Consider the following 21,598-nt stretch of genomic DNA (forward strand, 5'->3'; position numbering starts at 1 on the left):
AGACAACTGAAAAAAAGTGAAATTAATGTGGCCAAGAGAACCAACGGATTCGATTATTGTATACTCCTTCTGTTCACTTTTACTTGTCCTAGAGGACAAGGGCCAACTAAGAAATATACGATCCGAGTATACCATCTTTTGAATGGTGTATGTAATAAACATGACCATAATTCACAATTATAGGCAATAAGTGTTTAAAAACCAAAGAGACATGTACACCAAAGTTGGTGGAAGCTCAATAGACCACATCAATGAGACTTAATCCTCCTACTAAAACAACTAAAGAAGAGACATCAACTGTTTAAACTCATAGTATGTACCTGTTTTTGCTACTTTTAAGACTACTTTTTTTATAACCACCATCAATAGAACCTTCCCTATTCATCAGCTGCATGTTCTAACCAACAGTATATAAAGATGAACCACAGTGCTATTAAACCTCCACGAGGTAGAGAGCCAAACAGCCTGAATAACCTGACTAACAGAAGATGCTACTTTATCAAATTTTATATGTCAGCTCGAGGTCTCTTGTGGCTACAAGACGGACACTTGTATTGCTTGATATGCTCAGCCTTGGCAGGGGTGATCTTCACACACTTGCCGTGGAACCACTTTTCACAAATGTCACAGCATATCCAAAATTCATCTGCTGCATAATTTTCTCCACAGGCACCACACAGTGTCTCGCCATGCTCATCCTCATCCTCCTGCTCATCCAAACCCTCCTCCTCTTCATCTTTAGCCTGCAACTTTGCTAACTTCTCCTGATAGTCTTGTGCCCTCTGCTTTTGCCACCAAAAAGTAAGAAAATGATCAACCAAAAGAAGTGAAGACACCATGTAGTCAGACAATACTCACAATAGGTATCGTTGTTACAGGGTTAGATCAGATTAGATAGTCAAAGGACAAGCTCTCCTTCACATCTCTAATATCCCGGAAAACAGAAACAAATATGCAGTAGAATGTGATAGGTGTTCAATCAAGATCCAAGATACTTGATAAAACTTAAAATTAAGCATCTCCCAAGTCAAGCAAGCAACGCATCTAATGCAAATTTGTCTAGGAAAAAAGTTAAACATCATGCTACTTCTGACCAGCAAACCAACATATTGTCCAAAGACAGACTTACCGCCTTGGAATTTGACTTGGATTTCTTGCCACTATGGCCAGAAGATTTTTCTTTCTGTTGTTTCTTTGCAGCACCAGTCACTACTTCATATATTGTAGGCAGTTCATTTATCATGTTGAAAAGCTTCTTCCTGAACAAGATAAAAAGAAACTATGAGCAACAGAAAAAAAACGCAGTGAAGTTCATGAGGTGGGGAACTGTGATGACTTCTGTCACCACCGAGGCCATATTGACAATGTATATCCTGATGTGGGTTCCAAACAGGAGGCACAATGATGGGTAGGTTAATAGAAATGTGAACCTAATAACTACAAAAAACAACAACAGGAATTAGCTTTAAATTTCGTCACTAAATTTGGTCGTAGCTAACAGCCGTCACTAAATAGGTTTAGCAATGACTATTGTCATTAAGCTATGGAATTAGTCCGTCACTAATGCCTTAATTTTTCAAGTAGTGAATAAACTATTGAATCCTATATGCAGTAGGGCTAATGGAAAATAACCAGAACATGGCTTTCCATTAACATCAAATTTACTTTAAGTGAAAAGTTTTGATTCACCAAACCCTCTGACAAAGATCCTACATGTAGCAAACACAAAATGCAGAAATGAACTAAAATTGAACCTTGCTCAATAAGAGCTCTTCCACAATTTCAAAGAAAATACTTGAGCATGAATACAATGATGTACGTTGATTGCTGTGTTTAGCCAAAAACAAGTTTGACAACGCGTAGGGATGTTAATCATACAGATATCCAAGCAACAGAGGTCAACTGTCTAGTGATTTGATTTACATTCCATCTGAAATCTGTCCATACATAACAAATAATGCAAGCTGGAGGAAGAATCTTTTTAGCCTGTAACTAGAATATCTATGTTTCTAACTGAACCGGCACAGTTCTGCCCATGCCCAATAATTATCTCTGTGTACAACTTAATAAAGCAGACTTAACATTTATACCTCCTCTGGAACAGTAGCACAGCTATTAGTGGCAGCTTGATACCAATCACTGTCTGAACTATATTACTAATAACAAAAAACGATTACTTCAATGCAACACATCACAAATCAAATAGATGCATGGAATTGCTTGAGAGAACAACCAGGAAAACAGATAAACAATTTGATTTACTGGGGATCACATACAAATATAAAATCACCAAAGGAAATACTAGAAGCAAATATCTCCAAAACTTATCCCATCGCCAACAGATATGAATTACCAACATATTTCAATCAAGTAATGCTCTTAACGTCCATTAAGCATGGAAATATGTGTGCTTACAACAAACGGAAGTTCAGATGAGAAAAAGTACCTGCTGGCTTTATCAAACCCAAATCTAGCACCAAAATAGAAGGCAACAGATAGCAGCCAGGAATCACTATGGACAGCAACTAAGGATAGCCAATCCTTGTCTTCCATCCCATCTCTAGCAAAGTTAATACCAAGAGCAGGCTCAGGGAGCTCAGGTGGTACTTCTTCAGCAGGCAGATTGACCTCCCATTGTTCATTTGGGAGACCATACAAGCACAAGTTTTCCTTCTCTGGATAATACACAATAAAGATGTTTAACCGCTTGAATTAGAAACTACATAATCATATAAGATGGATTAAATTACGAAAAGTAAAGTACACCACATTAATGTAAATAAAAAAAATTGTTCAAAGAAGGGGACCACGGTAGATGTTATCAAAAACTGAGTCTCAATTAAAGGAGAAAGAGAAGAGTATCAATAAGGAACTAAGTATTCTAAAGTCATCAATCAACTAATATATGACACATACAGCAGTAGTATGAGTCGGTGCCATTACATATGACACTTCCAGTAGCAAAGCAAGTTCACTTTTGAAAACTTTGAGCAAATCTTTTCATCCATAAATTACCAATAAATGCATCCAAGTATGGCTATATTTAGGTCCATAAACTTAGCACAGCTAGGGAAGTAAGGAGCAAAAATTCAGATGAAAAAAATGTTGAAGCTCAATGCCCTGTAATTTATAAGTAGTGTTCTGCTTCTAGAGAAGGTAAATATTTATTACAGATATGGCAATACAGAACTTATAAATACGCAAGACCGTTTACACTTGCTCAATCATTTTTTGCTTTTGCACTTGGCCAATGTAATGAAATGGAGAAACTGCAGAGAACATGACATGACAAACTGAGAATTTATGTATATGTTTACTGGCATATACAATAACATACCCAGTGTACACAAACCCTTGGCTCAAGTAACACATAACAAGTCAGCTTGGAAAAGATAACACAGATTAGAACAAGGCATAGCAAATAAAAGAAAAAACATAACAGACCATACAAAGTGGTATATAAAATATAAGAATTTTGTATTTATAGGCATATAAATGTACAATGCACAGTAATGTTAAGACTATCCTATCTTTAGATAAATCTGAATAGATTCTAAGAAATTACAAGTCTATTGAGACAACTTCATTATACGTAAAGGTTCTGACATTATAGTTGATTCAGAAAACCCAATGCCGCCTAATTTTCTCCAAAGAGACCTAATTATATGTGTAGTACAAATAATTGACTGCTCCTACATAAATTCCTTGGACCAAAACACGCCCTAATCCTTTCTACCAACTCCGACCACTTGTATTGGCACAATCACATATTCATGGGTGGGCTAAAGTTGAGGCTATGCTGCTATAGATTCAATAGAACTCAATAACCTTGGCGAAAACTCTATATTTGTGTCAAGAAACCCAATTGATATACAACAAAACACCCTATGTAATCCTACAAAGTGGGGTCTAGAGAGGATAAAGCAAAGCAGACCTTACCCCTACCTTGGAGGTAGAGAGGCTAAGTGGGTGTTTGGATTAAGAAGCTCTGCCTTTTAAGCTCTTCTTTAGTTTTGGAAGCTTTTGGAAAACATCAGCACTTTCTTTTAGGCTGAAAAAGTACAAAGAAAGCCAAAAGCCAAAGTTGGGCGTTCCCAACTTACATTTTCTAGCTTTTAGACAATAAGCCACTTTGGAAAAAGACAATCCTCACACCCTTCAAATCCACTTAATATGTATAAATAACTTATCCAAAACCCGATAAGTTCTCTTTCTACAATATAGAATCTAGAATTTAGAACCCATAAACTCAATTTTTTTGGATTCACTTTTGCATATGTCATCACCATCCTAACATACGTATGACTGATAACGGAGCCAGTTCAAGGGGAAAGAAGAAAGAGGGGGAGAAAGAACACTGAAGCAGATGTTGTCTAGTATCTAATTAATCAAACAATACATTTGTATTGGCAAGGTATAATCTGGAGTTCCTTCAACATGGCTTATTTATCGCATGTGGCTGCATCTTAAATAAATATTACAGCAGCTTGTTGAAGCTTTAGTTATGCAACAAATGAACCAGTGTATCAGACATCACATTCATTATCCAAGTCAAGTCAACAACTAGGTATCGGATAAAACAGCAAGTGTGAGTCTGTTCTAGATTTTTTTAACATAGTTATCAGCAAATGACAACTAACACAAAACTGCTAAACTTCTTCAGAACAAACTGATCCTGTTTCCTTAAAGTCTTTTTCAGAAAAAAGGAACACACACTGCATTGCACAGAAAAGATGCCAATGAACAAACAAAACTCTGCAAAGGTAGCAAGTTCAATCATTCACTATCAGAACACGATGCTATCATTCGTCTAGAGCAATATCAAATTCCCTAATACCCAAAACCAAAATGAAACAAAAATGCAATGACAGTCATTACGTACAGCTTATGCAAGTAAAAAAATTCCAAACTTTACACTGAAGAAGGTCCAACTGGAAAAAACCCTTACCAGGATCACACTGCTGATAAAATTCTTCCACATCTGGAATATAACAAAAACAAAATACACCAATTAGATATAGAATAAAGACAAATAGTTAAAAAAACGTGAAGCAAAGGGAAACATCATTACTAATATTTGGGAATTCAAAAAACTGAAAAAAGGGGACTGTGATTTTCTCAAAAACTTCAAAAGATTGAAAAATCTCATCTTAATTTCACAAACACATCCAAAAAAAAAAAACTCTAGGGTTTCCAATTTTCAAAGAGCGATTAATAGAATTTGCACAAAAAAAACGAGCAAGATGAAAAACAACACATGAAACAACGCGAAACATCATTACAACTATTTCGGAATTCAAAGGGAAAAAAGGAGGAGGGGATTGTGATTTTCTCAAGAAAAAACTACTAAACATCGAAAATCTCATCCCAATTTCTCACACACCAGAACAAAAACCCAATGAAAACTCAAGGGTTTTAATAAACTTTCAAAAAACCAAACAACACACGAAAAAAAAAAGAAAAAAAAAACCCCACCAACAGTAAGAGCCTTAATCAAAGCAGTTCGTCGTCTCTTGAAATCCCCAAACACATCTTCCACAGTTCGGGAATCAAACTGTTCTCCTCCTCCACCGCCGTCCATTAATCAGTAGAGCAACCTCGAAGGAAATTCGTAGGAAAAAGAGAGTGGCGTACGGCTGCACAGTTCAAAGGGGGGAAAAGAGAGGGAGGAGGGGATTTTGAATTGTGTGTAGAAACAAAGAATGGGGAAAAGGGTTTTAATAAGTGAAGAGAAGATGATGAGGAAACCTAGAATATAGTGGATAACATAGTGGACTATGATATAAAAAAACCTAATTAAAATTTTGTTATTTTTAATAAAATCGAGTGCGGTAGAAGAGGGAATTACAATTTGGAGAATCGAACCTTACTGATAAAGTGGAAGTGCGGGTAAGGTTGTTCATCGTTATGGTTAATAAAAACAAATTGAACCGTAATTCGAACCAAACCTATTGAAAAAATTGATATTAGGTTTGGTGTTTAAACTTTGAAAATCAATATTATTTGGCTTGATTTTTATTTTACTAAAAAATAATTGTAAATATAATTTAATCAGACGGATAAATTAGATATATAAATCATAACTAAAATATAAATATTCTATTAAATTTTAATTAACTTAAGTCTTTAACTTTATCATTTTCTCAATCTTCACCCTTAAATTTTAGCTTTCTAGTGGATTGTTCCGGTACTAGATCCAAGTCCATCAAAATCATTTAATTTAATCTTTATTTATCCTGCCTCACATAAGGTAGTCATTTTTTTTTAGTTGAATCACTTTATTCGTGTAATAATAATTCTAGTATTGCTTCATTGCTTAATCGAACCAACAATAGCTTTCATGTGAATTATTCATGTACTAGGTGTTTGTGTCTAACAAGATATGTATGTCCTCAAAAAAATTTGTTACTTCCAAACAGGAAAAATCAGAAAAACAAAACCATATCGACAGTTATTTTTTTCGTTTGATTTGATTTGGTTTAAGAAATTTTGGAAACCTGCTATATAAGTGTGGCTTTGATTTTAACCAATAAGCGATCCAATCAAACTACGGACGCTCGCAAATGCAGGTAGAGAACCAACTAAGCTACTAAAATTCTCCTATCATAATTTTGTTTTCTCACCAAAGTAAAAGTAAAAAATTGTATTATGTGTATGTATCACCCTCCCAAAATTTCATTTGCGAGAACATGTTTGAATCTGATTAAGGAGGATAGAACTTGTATTAATATCTTTATTTCAATTCAAACATGAATTTGATGTACACTTTCTATTTTGAGGGAAGCAACTAAATTGAGGGCTTCATTCGCTTACGCTTGTGCTGACACGACAACAAATGAAGTACACAATTCTCTTTAAAAATAGGGGTGAGTACTATACGAGCTCATAAATAAAACACAAAACGAACCTTATATGCAAAGCAAAGTGACCTCGTTTTGTTTGCCTCCGGCGAAGCGTTGTTAATTGTCTAAGAGCTACCGTTAATAAAATTTCTTTCGAAGATAAATCACTAATCAGTGTTAGAAACTCTTTTAAGTTTGTGTAAGGTAGAGGAAATGAAGGAACCTGTAGAAGACGGAAAAATCGTAGGGAGTTAGCGTGACAACTTAATGTTTTTTTTAAAAGAAATATTATATTGTGCATCACTCTTATCAAGTTTCATTAGCGAGATCATAGTAAATCTAATTTAAAAAGGACGAACTTGCATCAATATCTTAATTTCAATTCGAACATGAATTTGATTTTACACTTCATATTTATAGGAAAATCACCAAATTGAGGACTTCATTTGCTATATTTATTCAGTAGACAACAAGTGGAGTGCAAAAGCTTCTTTAGAAATAGGGGGTGAGACTACAAGAGTTTGTAAGTGAAGTATGGAATGAGCCTTTTGTCTTCAAAGCAAAAGGACTTCATTTTATTTGCTTCCGGCAAAGTGTTGTTAATTGTCTAAAAGCTACAGTGCAAGAGGCTAAAAAATTGTAAAGTTCTTGGTTGCTTTTCTTTTTCTTTTATTTTACCTAAGGTCCGTGGAAAAGCGTTTGCTAAGGCTTATGGCTAGCTTTCTAATTAATGTGACATGGCATCTCATCAAGAAAACATATTTTGAGAAAAATAAAAATAGCCGATGATATCGTCATTCTAAAAAAATAGAAGTTTCATTACAAGACAAATTCCCAATATGACGACTATCTAAGAAATTTACTCTTAAAGAAACAAATGGAACCTGCAGATTTGCTAGCAAAGATTGCTTTGGAGACTAATTGATCACTGAAAAATTGAAAATATGAGTTTTTAAAGTAATGATTTTGTAACTTACATTTTACTTGATTTTTTTTTCATTAGTGAGTAAAATTTCTCCCAAATACTAGCTTATTGAAAATATATATGGGATGCACTTCTAAAATATGACAAAATTCCGTGGTCAAACAAATAAGATTATTATTTCTTTGCATTAAGCTCATACATAGTACTAAAAGCAGTCTCTAATCAACTATCAATACCCTTTCAATGAATTAGTAGAGAAATTAGACCAAATACTTGAGTAAAATATTATTCCTCTGCATTAAGCTCATACAGAGTAATAAAAGCAGTCACTAATCAATTATTCCCAAATGCTTGAGTAATACTTACAAGCAGTCATCTATAATCATGCAGTTAGCATTTAATTGATAACAACATACTAAACGTACGTAATCTCACAGGTGGAGTCTGGAGATTGATGTGTGTATAAGAAGTCTTTGTGAATAATTTCCACGCCAACGAAAATAAACTTTGAAAAAAAAGAGTGTAAATTGCCTCCTCACATTTTTTTTTGTTTTAATTTGCACCAATAAACAGCTAACAGTCTACTAAATAGCATTGAAAAGGGAAGAGAAACATACAATATTAGGAATACAGATCAAAGAGAAGAAATATCAACAGCAGTATACCAAGGAAACACCACAGTTAACTCCAAGAAAAACTAAATCTGAAAGTTTACAAATCTATGATTATGACAAACAGACAATTACTGAGCTCTAATCAAATCATTGGAATCCCCCTTCATCAACCAGCTAAACCTCCTCCACCAATCCATGAAATCTAATGTCAGCATCCATCGGCTCAACCCACCACGCAATATGGTTTGCCAACTGATTAGTAGTCTCGTCGCATTTCCTATAATATCTCAACAAAGCCACAGTCAGTTTTGAGCCACTATAAAAGAGAGAGAGAGAGAGAGAGTTGACACTTCCACTAGCTTGTTATATGACCCAAGACTCTAGCTGAACTGCGGCTCGCTCTAAAAACAAGAGACTTTCTCATAATATAAGAAAACTCAAACTCCACAAGTACCCGGTGTACTTACACACAAAAGGGTTATTTGGCCAAACATATAAACAATCAATTTTATATGCATAACAATCAGAAATGCTGTTATTAATGTATGAAGCAGTCAACAGACTGGAGCACAGCTCAACTGTTTGGCTGCTGTTACGTAAATTTATCATTATTTTGGTGTTACTAATATAAAGGCCAACAAAAATAAATGTAAAATGTCAAATATTTCTTACAGCGGGGTAATTCGGCATATAGACTACTTGCCGAGGGGGACCAATCATCATCTGCTGCCCATACTGCATCAAAAAAGATGAGATCTTTGAATATTCTGAAACCCATTTCAAATGCAATAATAGAAGAACCAGTACACATAAATGCTGGTAACCAAAAAACTGACTAACCTGTGGTCCATTTGGATGAAAAAATTGTTGTGGTACAGGTGTAGCTTGTGGATTAAACATAACAGGCTGATGTGCAGAAAATGAAGGACCTACCTGCATTGCATATATGATTAACAAACCTTCAATAGTGCATTAAAATGTGAAGGGGGGGAGGCAATAGCACCTCTTTAGTTGAAACACTAACAAATACAAGAAAAATATTTGCGACAGTAGCTTCAAAAGAATTGTGAACTTCTCCGGCTATCTTCCAACTATATGAAAACAATAGGCAGATCAAAAGAACAAATTTTCTCAATAATAACATATACATTGTAATCTCACAAGTGAGGTTTGGGGAGAGTAGTATATTCAATACAACATTAATTATATCCGATAAGAGAAGTACAACATTTTACCCCAATTACCGTAACAGCACATAGAGTTTCAGTTCCACCATGAAAAATGAGAAGGGTAAATAATCCACAGGATGATTACAAAAGACAGAATCCATAGGTATTCCACCTCATGAAAATTACCATTCTTAGGAAAACACATTTGCAGATTTTACACAATACCACCCAAAAATGGGTTACCAACAAACCAAATCTATAAACTTTTTTACCAGCATAACCAAATATTTGACTCATAATAAAGATGATAGACACTACACAAGTACATATCCAAAATATAACTTAGGTAATACAGCTATGGAGTCGACCATGCTTTCATTTCCAAAGACAGACCAGGTAAGATTCATACAGTTTTTTTTCTGTCAGAACAAACTCAGCATATATTGACTATAAAAATATACACACATCACTTACCCCAACAGGCATGCCATGCACATTTGGAACAGTAGCCACACCAGCTGGATAATAAAAGGAATTATCAGACACCGGAGAAGCAGGTCTCAAAGGTGATTGAAATGGCATGAAACTCTTTGCATTAGGATTTAGTTTAAATTCCTGAAAAAGTGATCAACAGAAGCAGAATAAATAAACATGTAGATGATTGGCCAAAGGAAGGCGGGGGAATGGCACAACTCCAATAGAAACTATGGAAATTATTGCAGGATGATTGTTCTTTTCGTTTTGTTGAAAAAGGGAAGATTCAGAAATAGTTCTTGCCTTAGCATGTGGATTCAATGTGGATTTTTCTGACGAAAATGAATTTACAGAAGAGGTTCGTGATAATCCATTGTCAGCTGACATTGAGGCAGCACCTGTTCCATCAGAACCGGAAAGAACAGAACTACTAGGTCGTACACGAGAATTAGCAGATTGTGGAGCCCCTTGAATCTTGGAAGACACCGCACCCTCAAACTTCTCTCTAGAAGAACTTGTGATCATATCCTGGTCCGCTGGATGAACATGCAATGCAGAGATGTCTGGAGACAATCTAACCCCATCAGAGGTCTCCATTTTCATTCTTGAAGAAGACTTTGAATCTGCACGAGTTACAACTAAGGTTAACAGAAACGGAAGTTGGAAGATAAGACATTTTGACATAGTTGAATTTGCATTGTCAAAAGCACAAGTGTATCATAGACCAGGAGACGGCGATTACCGACACCAAGTAACTGTTATTGCACAAGAATGACAGATCAAATTTCTTGGTTACAATTCAACCTCAATTTTCAAGATGTGAGTTGAATGCAGGCAAAATGTGATCACCCTATAATTTTACATTTAATTGCAAGCCAATATAAAACAAATGTTGCAAAAGTTAATCCCAAATTGTATCTCTAATATTTTTTGATCAAGTAATCCCAAATTAGAGTGACCGTTGTGCAGCTAAAATCCAAAACATCCACAAGATGAATGTCAAAGATATGCAGATGCTAAGATGGATGCATGGTCATACAAGATTAAAAAAGATCAGAAACAATTACATTCGCGAGAAAGTTCAAGTAACACAGGTCGAAGATAAAATGAGATGTCGGAGATGGTTTGGTCATATCCAGAGTCGGCCTCCAAATGCACCGGTCTGTAGGTGTGATAAAAATCACAGTAGGTGAAGGTGTCAAAAGAGGAGAAGGAAGACCTAAAATCTCATGGAAGGAGGTTGTCTCGAAGAACCTACAATTTATGGAGATTCAAATAGACCTAGAAAAAGATAGAGCACCATGAAATAAAAAGATCCGTAAAGGCAATACATATAAGTTGAGAATATGTTTTAGACATAAGCATTTTTATGGTAGGCCTATTTATATGTTGTCTAGGTGGGGTTTAGCCATTAAGAGATTCATCCGTTTAGAAAATATACAGAACATCTTATACTTCTATTTGTATTTGCAAAACAATGGCATGAAATGGGTTTAAATGATGTAACATGGCCAGTGAGAATTCATATAGCCGAAGCCAAACAAGTTGGGACTGCTGCGTCATTGCTAACTTTTTTTTTTTTTTTGAGAAGATTGTATCTTGAGTGTACTTGATGGCTCTAGCACTTTATCTCGATGGAATATCAGATCTTTGCAGAGGCTACCTAGAAACAAGCTTCATTAGAAACTGACTAAACAAGACACATCTATCTTGTTTTAAGTAAAGCATCAAGGCATCCTCAACAGTTGAAGCAGATACAGTTCGTTCTTGAAGATAGAAAAAATATATTACCAGAGAACGCTATTTCGGCAACTGAAAGAGATTAAATTTGCAAACGACAATAACGAATACAAATTATAAAGAGAACTTAGCACTAAACTAAGTGCCCGTTTGGATTAGCTTATTCTTAGGTACTTTGACTTTTAAGCGCTTTTTTAGTTTTGGAGGTGTGTGGAATGGTTAAGAAGTGTTTTTAAGCTGTGAGAAATATAATTAAAAAAATATTATTGAATTGTTGTTGTATATATTATTACATTGAGACCCTATTTAAAAACACCAAAATACAATCCTTTACCAAGTAGGATACTATTTATTATTCCTATTTTTATTTCTGTTCCTATTCTATTCTAAATAGGATTGTATAAACCTATTCCTATTCTACTAGGATTGTATAAACCTATTCCTATTCTAATAGGATTATATAAACCTATTCATATTCTACTAGGATTGCATAAACCTATTCCTATTCTAATAGGATTGTATAAACCTATTCATATTCTAACATAAGCTATTTTGATGATACCCTCTAAGGTTGTAAATCCCACCCCATCAGCTTTTACCTGATGGGCCTTTTGGTGTGAATATATATTACCATCCACCCCATCAGCTTTTACCTGATGGGCCTTTTGGTGTGAATATATATTACCATTCTCAAAAAAGAAAAAAAAGTCTACTGTTAGATAACCGAGTTATTCTTGGTCAACTGCCAAGATAGAGCATAATCAAGTTCAATGAAGCATATCAAACATCAGGAGACAGAAAGTCAAAACTTGAATAACTAACTAGATAAATTGTAGTCTGTAGATTGAGTAAATAAAAAAATTGAAAGCCCATCTGTAATGCTACTTTATCCTCTCTTCCACCCCCACCCCACAACTCTCATAGTTACATATTTTCACAAGAGCAAGGTATGCATCATGTTTTACAGGTATCCACAATTTCTACAGCAAAACTTGCAATTTCATGTGCTAAACAACCTGCTTTCCTTGCACAAGTTACCAACAACGACTACACCTTGGTCCTAATCAAGTTGGGTCAACTATATGAATTCCTATATCTTCAGTTAAGCTCAAATCATATCATCATAGTAAGAAGTAACATAAAAAATAGATAAATAATAATAATAATTAACAATAGAAGTTCTCTAACAAGTCTAAAACCTATCCTCAACTGGTAGCATTATATGGATCTTTTTCTTTCATTGTGCCCTATCTTTAACTAGTCTACTATCTTTAGCTAAATCTACATTGAAACGAACCACTTGTAGGTATTTTGAAACAACTTCCTTCCAGGTGATTTTAAGTCTACGCTGTTCCCTTTCAATACCTTCACTTACCACAGCTTCACAAGTTGCCAATTTGAGAAATTTTAATTATTAGAGAATTCTTCTTTTCCTTTTAAATGTTCTCTTTTACTTCATTTACAATTGGTTACTCTCTTCTATGCTTAAATATACTTTCAATTTCTTAAGGTATCATGCCTAGAGGGTAACTTCACTATTTTTGTTGCAAAACTTTTTATTTAATTTACCCAAATTGACCCTGTCAATCTTTTTACTTATCAAACAGTTCAGATCTTTTGTCTTTTTCACTTAAATCACAAATCTCCTCTTCTTCCTTGGATAGTCCCCTGCCGCTTTCCTCTATGAATCAATTCATGACTTCAAATATTTGAAATTAATCTTTTGATTTCTCATGGTTTGAGCTCTCAAATACCATGAATAAAGAGAAATACTCAAAATTGGAGATTGATTATGGGAAGATAAGGTACAATACCCAAAAAGTTCATAGTGAAGAAGAAATTAAATAAAATGGCCATAACTATCAATCATATATTTTCAGTGATGTTTAAGCCCCGCGAATGTAGTCAGCCCCTTAAGTTCTTAACCAATTTTTATAACTTTCAAAAGCTTCAAATCAAGTTGGAGAAACGGGAGAAGAAGGGCTTAATCATCAATGTACAATTAACAATAATATTCTCTGCAATATGCTAAGAACACATTCTTCTCACCAAGAATTTCTGTAACTTCACTAAATCCTTTTTCTAAAAAGAAAGTTAATCAGTTCTCATATTCTCTTTACGTGAAGTTACCCAAATAGAGAGATTACTCGCAAGTTCACTATGAAAGAAAATGGTTTCTTTGTTGTCTTGAAGTTGCATTGTTATCTTGTAAAATTTGGAAGACTCATGGATGAGAGAGAGAAAAGATTAACACAGAGAGACATAGATAGATGAGGAAGAAGAAGATGCAGTATATTTTTTCGGCTCACTGACGGAGCTGTAAATGACAAATGCAATTATGTTGGCCAAGTGTCCACTATTTTCAACGCAAGGGAATAACTAAAAAATTCCATTCGCAGGAGTTCACATGCAATACTTTAAATACTCCAGCTCACAAGACATACTCACCTTCCAATACTGACGTTTGAGCAACTTCATCCGTCTACATGAAACAAGAAACACCAACCATAAGAAAGTTCTCCAAGAAAAAGTACCCAACACATAAGCATTATGGAAGTCAGATATAAGCTAACCATTTGATTTCTTGTATCCTCCTTATTGCAACTTGCTCCAGCATGCTCACTAAACAGAGTTTTGCGACCCCTAAAAGGATCATTTCAGTTAGAGAGACAATAAATGAGATTACTAACAAGGCTAACGTTATTTTCAACACCACTAGTCGTGAAACCAGAAAATAGACTTTACAGCCTAAGGAGATAAGAAGTGTCACTGTGGAAGATCATAGCAAACCTGTTTAAGATAGAGCCACCTTTAAGGACAACTTCAGCTGATGACTGTTTCGCATGATCATCATAACAAGTCTGGTAGACATCCTTACTGGTACTTAGCTGGGAAGATTGCACTTCATCCTAGGGGCAAGATAGGAATAGAAATACTAAAATGCGTCATATAATTAGCTTATATTTACTATAGTCGAGTACACAGAAGCTAAAGTATTATTTATAGGCTCTTAAACCACATGATTCACACTGAAAGTGCTTGGTATCTAAGACGTGGATAACTCTTAAATTCACCACCAATAGCAGACAACAACCAATTAATATATTTTCCGACTAGCTTGAGATATTTGACTAATATGACAATATCTTCCTCTGTTATCCCTATCTTAACGGAAGGAAAAAGCCTCAGTACCGCAACAAACAATTCTTACAGACTAATGAATGTGGGTAAACAAAATTATACCATGAAGGAAGATCTTGATGAAACTTGTGCACCATCATTCATTTTCCTTCTGCCCATGTCAGTAAATGACTTTCCCATAGCACTATATATACCTTGAAATGTCTCATCATTACGTGAATCCAACAGGATGTCCTCACAGTCGTCATAGCCGCTATCATCAATCTCTCTAACAACTGCGGAAAATCTGGTTTCCTCGTCCACTTCTAGGTTCTCATGAAGTTGGATCCCTCTCTCCTATGAAAAATGAATTCCAAGCAGCACAACTAATATTAGAGAGAAAGAAGCAGAAAAAAATCACATAGAAACAAAGATTTCTGTATAAAGAATGCAATTACCCCACCTCTGCTAGATGAAGATCACGTGTATCCTCACCCTCAATTTCTCTAGCTATTCTTAGAGCTTCTTTTTCCAACTCACTCATCTGAGGACCTCTCTCAAGCTTTGTCGTATAAAGGTCCTCATCAAATGTGCTTTTTACTCCAAACAGTGTTTCATTGGCTTGAAACTGATCCCAGCCCCTGACAAATACGCACATTATAAAGGTTGAAGCAACTATAAAGAAGATATCGATAGATGACTAGTATAGAAACACAAAAAATTAAAATTGGCACAAGTATAACATTGCACAAAGAGAGTCTAGTAGTACTAATAACTGGATGATATAGTAATGAAGCACAATATTCTGTGCATTCATCTTGCATTGACATAGAGCAGAAAGGGACAGTGGCAATGTAATTGATAAAATTCATTTTGTATCATACGAGAAAGGGGAACTCATCCTGAATTAAAATACAATAATGTGCTATAACAAGTAGATGTGATCTTCAGACCAGGGAATGACACATTTTTCCTCCTTTTGGTGATTACCCACATCAAAACTGAAAAGGAGCTATAGGACGAATTAACCCTTTTCACCAAGAAATATCGTACTTCGAAGACAGTTGAAAACTTCTATGATGATTCAGTAGCAATGTAATAACTAAACCAGAGGAATTTTCCAGTGCTAATATCTGGCACAATCCAACTCAATGTCTGTCTTCATAATAAATTAAATTCATATCTATTTAGCTTTAGAGAAGAAAAGATGCCTATAAAAGGAAGAACTTCACAAACAACACTTCCATGACAAAGGAGGAATATGCTCGGATAGGAAAAACAACAGTGAGACAGATAGAAAGGAGGAATATGTTTCAAATATGTAGGAAGTATGCATGAGAGGAACGGGATCAAGAAATACAATACCGCCTCAATCCCAAGATGGGAGGAGGCAACAACAAATTTTCACTATCCATTTCACTCCATTTAGAACCATTTCATTCGAACATTAAAAAATTTGGGGATCCATAAACTAGAATTTTCAATTCCTACTAACACAAATCTCTAAGAGAACCAAATAGACCCCTAAAACCATTGGACCCAATGTAAGTATAACATCAAGACTAAGCCTTAATATCACTAGCTTGTGTTGCCTATAAGGATCTTTTTGTCCTATTCTTCAGTTGCATGGATTACTAGAGAAGATAGGGTCTTATGAATGTGATGCTCAAGAACAACTAAATAACAATCCCACTAGAAGTATCACAAGATTTCTTTTCTTTAACCACAGTAATGCTCACTTTCAAACAAGAACACAAAAAAAAAAATATCAGAAGTTGAGAATGACATAATGTAAGCTCAGAATTTTTTTTCCTGTTAATTTCACCATGCCTTATAAGTGGCAGTAACTACTTAAACCCATGTCTGCTAATTAAGTCAAATGAAAGTGACCAATTACATAATTATAAATTGATATAAGCACAGTATTAGCATTATTTTTAATCATGCAACTCATGGGTAACAATAGGTCAATGGGCATGGGTGTAAAGATACAATCAAGAAATGTATATTATGATATTTATAAGTATATATTTTTTTGTTTCGTCATTTAATTGAAATTATTGAATTAGAGCGTAGTATAATTAAATTCTTTGTAAACGCTTATTTTTTATACATAAGTTATCTCATTTAATACCAAGTCTTCTAGTACTCTATGTGAATATTATTTATACGGCACAAACCGAAAACCAAACCAAATGGCTAATCAACCTATACTTCTTGGCCATAAATTTATTCAAAAGCACCCGAGTTAGGTCGATCAAATCTAGAGCGGATCAATCACCTGGTACGTCAAGGATTTGAAGGATCCGTACAATACATACTACAGATATCTAAAACATAAACAATCAAAGGAAATGATGTGAGCTAGCAACCTATTCCAATGGCCATCAAATATATTGTCCAGTTCAGGACATTCAGGAGCATCATCATCAGGTACCCAGCGTTCCAATTGCCGCTCTACCTCAATATGCCGAGATTGTGAAATGCATGAATCTGTCAAAAGTTCCTGCTGCTGTTCCAGCATGAATTCTGTTCTGAAACCGTCTAGAGTTGTAGGCACACCCTACTCCAAAGCAATAGAGCATCATTATTATAACTAAAACTAATTGCAATCACAACAATCAGTGTCAAAAATTAATTTGAAATTATATATAAAGACCTTCCATGAAAAACCATCACCATCATATACTGTGATCTGATTTGCTTGGTAGATTATTTAAATTTTAAAGTCTTGCCATTGTTGAAATCAGGCAGCAGATAAATAATTGCCGGAAAGAATTATAGTAGTTGCACACAAACCTTTGCTGTAACTTGAGCAAACTCTTTACCCGGTATTATCAAAGTCTTTAATGGAGGCTTGCTAAAAGTTTCAGAAGTACTCTTCATCCCCTCAGAGCTATCTTTTATCAACTGCGCCATTTTCAGAATAATACCTGTGTCAAGTGAAGGGAATAAGCCAATGTTGAATATAACACAGTTGATGTATATCTTGAATAGGGGCTCCTGTTTTGGTTGTATGTATACTTTGGAAATTTCTTAACTTAGCATTTCTTTTATGTGCTAAATTATTATTTTATACAATTGGTTGCCTTTGACTCAAAAAAAATAGTTGAACATATGCCAAAACAATGGTTAAAGTCTTCAATTAATACCCAAAGACCTGCAGTCTAAGTTAAACTTTTCTAACATACCAAAATCTTTTTCAGCGTTTGTCGCATGAAGTATCCCTGAAAACACTGATCCGTCCATCACTTGTACTTCCACTTGATGTCCAACAAGACAGGTACTGAAATAAACTAGTCGATCATGTGACAGGCTTTGATATGCTCCCCCTTTACCTAGAACACTTGGAATTAGAACTACAGAAGAAATCATAGACAATCGTAAGTCAGCGGCTCTCACCTACACTAGTTCTTCCAGATTGCACTTTATTCTCCAACTTAGTACCCATTTCTCTATCAACTTTACGACGGCCATATCCATTGGCAGAAGGCCTTGGCTGCACGGGTTGCTGCATCTTCCTAAGAAATGTATTAATTTATAGGCGAAATGCAGTTCAGCTCAGGTTCAGTCTACACACTGCAGAAGACAACACTCCAATAAGAAAATAACCGTAACTGCTAAAGATTGAAATTAGAATGAAGCATCTTTTTGCAAGCATGTCAAAGTACCAAACAGCACAATACACACCAAGGCAACAACTAAGACACTAGACCTGGATCTTCCACTAGCTGGTATACAGAAACCAGGAAAAAGAATTATATAACACTAAACATAATGATTCTTTTGAACAATGACTAGGAATTAAGGCACTTTATAGGACTGTGATTAACAAGATACAAAGTAGAAGGCCGTATCCTCTGCAATGCAAGGTGAGAATTGAATGTTAATATATGCAGGCCATTTAATTATCTTATGACAAATAGAGGGTTTCAGCAATTGTTTTGCTATTTGAATGTTGGCTCAGGTATTAGAATAGTAGGTTCTTTTATATGTAAGAGACGCCCAAAGGATTGGGCTCCTTAAAAAACTTTAAACATTGTTGCTTGCCCAAGCCAAACTCGTTACACGTGATCCTAGTTACCTCACCATCAGATCTGAAATTCAAAGAACTGCCGCTGTGTCTCCTGAAAAACCCCTCAGAGGTCCATTTGTTCACCAAAAATTCCAGTGAAAAATATTTTCCAGGAAAGTGAGGCTTTGTGACTGACAAATTGTAGTGCTCTCAAACCCAAATGGATATATTGTACTCAAACTCTCCAGTATCCACTAAGATGGTCCCCGGAATATAATTAAGAGGCTTTTGACAAGAATTCAAGCCCATTTCAGGTAGCCTGTTCAAAATAGTTTCTTCCTCTATTTTCAATCAACCACGCAATTTCACCAATTTTCTAAAAGTATCCTGATTCCATAGGGTCTATACACAACAACCTAAATAGCTAATCCAACACTACTTTGGTATATCGTTGTCAGATATGAATCCCGACATCTGTGACCACCAATCCAGCCTAAGTTCCATGTTTTTCCATCTTCATACTCTTTTGATTCACTGAGATTCCTCATCCAATGTTAGTTCGAAGATAATATTAAACCCTTTCATTTTGAGGACCCCCCCCCCCCAAAACCTTCCAAATGTGGTTAACCATCTTCTTAGTTCTGAGCCTATTCGGATCTCTTGGTGAACACCCTGAAATCTCCCCAAAAAGCAATTTTGAAGGGACTCCCTCTTTTGTTAAATGATTTTGTCATCCAACAGTGATTTAGGCTCCAACTAGTTCCTATATTTCAGCCCGTTTCACTTTCAGAACATCTCAAGTTTTCACCGCCCCTTCATATCACTGTGGTTGCTTCCCTTTATAATCTGGCTTTCTTTATAATTTTTTGTATTTTTCAAGTTATATCGACCCAGGATAATAACATTACTTCTGTTTTGCAGATAGCCACAAATCTTCCATGAAAATTAAAATACAGAGTTACAGAAAATTCATAGAGTTGGTCCAACTGATTCCCTCTCCAGAATTTGTTCCCAGATCCTTCTGATGCAGCAATCATCTTTAGGCATAACCATATAACATATTAGGACTCATCTGCTGATTGTCAACTGCCTTACGAAGTTTCTTTTTCTTTCTACCCAATTGCACCATATGTTGTGGGATGGAGCATATTCGATGAGATCAAAGGACTTAGCACCGGCAACAAAAAATAACTTTCTTGACATTTGATGGGTTGAGTTCTAAAACAATCACCCTAATAAAATGATTGGAAATAAAACATAAACTAGGACCAACAAGAGCCTAGTTCCAGACGACAGAAAAACCCAGTCTACCAGGAAAAACCAAAGAGTTAACATTTGAGGAAACGCTTTATTAAATTTGAGTCCGATGAAGTGATCTCTTACAAATCTTTTTACTGGCAGGGTTCTGGGAAAAGAAAGGGAAAATGACGTTAAGCTCAACATCAGAGTGGTATTTTTCTTTAATCAAGTAAGATTTTCATTAATAAGCCCAAGATCAAAGACTCGGTGAAGGAACAATTGTGAACTAGCTAAAACCTCAGCTGCTATTAAGCTTTTAAATGATCAATTATTGAAATTTAGAAGATAGCAGAGTGTTTGGTAATTTTATGTGGGAGAGGCAGGAGTTAGTCTCCTCTTCTCATCTTCCATTTATTCTGTAGTATTATTTTAATATACGCATAGTATCTTATTCTTCATTGTTATGAGTTACAACTACATGTTGCTTCATTTGCTTAGTTTATTTTGATATATAGTTGTCGTTATTTTGCTTTGATTACTCTATTTTTTAGCTGAGGACCTTTCGGGAACAACCTCGCTCGAAAAAGGGAAGCCCATTTACCAGAATCTTGACAAACCAACTAACAGTAACCAAGAAACGACATGCTGTGAATCTATTTTCCCTTCATTAGAAACTTAAGCTCAACGTCTTCTGTCCAATCTGATCTTTTTCTTGTCTCTTCCCTTCTTTTTCTGTACTAAACATAAGCATACCAAGTGACAAATGGAGTCTACAGGTACCAATTCACCATTGTGAGTTAATATACAGCAACAACTCTCATCCTAAACTAGTTGGTTCAGCAACATCTATATCCATTCCGCGCTATATTTAGGTTCATTTATTAATTTTCATAAACTTGAAACAACAAGAGCCAGAAACAAAACAAACAATTTGGCACAAAAAGCACGTATAATCAAGAATAACTGCATTTTCGAATAAAAGAAACCTTCTCCAAAGCACCCAACTTCCCAAACAAGACAATCAACGCAGTAGGAGCTAACCCAAAATCACAGCTTTTACAGCTGCTTCACAAATTCACAAGTAATAAATTGAAATCCCAACTTTAAAACAAAAAAGGACAACTTCTTTTGCCTGAGCTCGATTAGAAAACCTTAGACCCATATTTTTGTGCGATTCAAACTACATGATCCATCAATAAACAAGTAGATTAAAAAGGCGATACTTACAAAGAGAGAGAGAATGTAGCGATCGTAGCAAAGAGAAAGTGAAATTGATTATCAGAAACTACACCTCTGTATATGTGTCAACGGAATTGAAAGGGTGAAGTCTCTGCGCGTCTTCCGCCACCGAGAAACTGAAATTGCCCCGAATTCCTCAAAATGGATTCTCTCTCACACACACTCCATTATGATGTCCGTTTAAACACCTTTGTCTGTATCAATAATTACGACGATAACAA

General features: G+C 35.2%; 2 protein-coding genes across 5 annotated transcripts; both read right to left on the bottom strand.

Moving 5' to 3' along the window:
• Positions 1 to 136: 136 nt before the first annotated feature.
• LOC107023189 (PHD finger protein ALFIN-LIKE 3-like) lies at positions 137 to 5,762 on the bottom strand. 2 transcript variants are annotated; one of them, XM_015223797.2, is made up of 5 exons: positions 5,476 to 5,762; positions 4,949 to 4,981; positions 2,447 to 2,675; positions 1,130 to 1,259; positions 137 to 785 (listed from the first exon to the last, which is right to left on the bottom strand). In XM_015223797.2, exons 1-5 carry the CDS (start codon positions 5,579 to 5,581, stop codon positions 507 to 509), a joined length of 777 nt encoding a protein of 258 aa, XP_015079283.1. In that variant the 5' UTR covers positions 5,582 to 5,762; the 3' UTR covers positions 137 to 506. The 2 variants fall into 2 exon arrangements, with proteins under 2 accessions (XP_015079283.1, XP_015079284.1); XM_015223798.2 differs by having other exon boundaries at positions 137 to 782; positions 5,476 to 5,760.
• Positions 5,763 to 8,333: 2,571 nt separating this feature from the next.
• LOC107023862 (polyadenylate-binding protein-interacting protein 4-like) lies at positions 8,334 to 21,579 on the bottom strand. Of its 3 annotated transcripts, none has more exons than XM_015224680.2 (15): positions 21,430 to 21,579; positions 18,287 to 18,463; positions 18,076 to 18,216; positions 17,684 to 17,817; positions 17,257 to 17,447; positions 15,348 to 15,525; positions 15,008 to 15,241; positions 14,555 to 14,673; positions 14,338 to 14,407; positions 14,213 to 14,246; positions 10,328 to 10,647; positions 10,025 to 10,165; positions 9,222 to 9,314; positions 9,054 to 9,116; positions 8,334 to 8,658 (listed from the first exon to the last, which is right to left on the bottom strand). In XM_015224680.2, exons 2-15 carry the CDS (start codon positions 18,399 to 18,401, stop codon positions 8,638 to 8,640), a joined length of 1,854 nt encoding a protein of 617 aa, XP_015080166.1. In that variant the 5' UTR covers positions 18,402 to 18,463; positions 21,430 to 21,579; the 3' UTR covers positions 8,334 to 8,637. The 3 variants fall into 3 exon arrangements, with proteins under 3 accessions (XP_015080166.1, XP_015080164.1, XP_015080165.1); XM_015224678.2 differs by having other exon boundaries at positions 18,076 to 18,222; XM_015224679.2 differs by having other exon boundaries at positions 18,076 to 18,222; positions 21,366 to 21,575.
• Positions 21,580 to 21,598: the final 19 nt, after the last annotated feature.

The sequence above is a fragment of the Solanum pennellii genome, chromosome 6 (assembly GCF_001406875.1).
Source record: "Solanum pennellii chromosome 6, SPENNV200".
Classification (NCBI taxonomy): domain Eukaryota; kingdom Viridiplantae; phylum Streptophyta; class Magnoliopsida; order Solanales; family Solanaceae; genus Solanum; species Solanum pennellii.

Bases quoted from the DNA above. Each gene is read 5' to 3' on its own strand.
- LOC107023189 (XM_015223797.2), bottom strand. From the start codon at position 5,581: ATGGACGGCGGTGGAGGAGGAGAACAGTTTGATTCCCGAACTGTGGAA. The intron at 1,260-2,446 runs GTACTTTTTCTC...TATCTTGTTCAG, and splicing joins GGGTTTGATAAAGCCAGCAG to GAAGAAGCTTTTCAACATGA. The intron at 786-1,129 runs GTAAGTCTGTCT...TGGTGGCAAAAG, and splicing joins CCAAGTCAAATTCCAAGGCG to CAGAGGGCACAAGACTATCA.
- LOC107023862 (XM_015224678.2), bottom strand. From the start codon at position 18,401: ATGCAGCAACCCGTGCAGCCAAGGCCTTCTGCCAATGGATATGGCCGT. The intron at 18,223-18,286 runs GTGAGAGCCGCT...CAAGTGTTCTAG, and splicing joins ATCTGGAAGAACTAGTGTAG to GTAAAGGGGGAGCATATCAA. The intron at 9,117-9,221 runs GTTAGTCAGTTT...TTTTTGATGCAG, and splicing joins TTCATCCAAATGGACCACAG to TATGGGCAGCAGATGATGAT.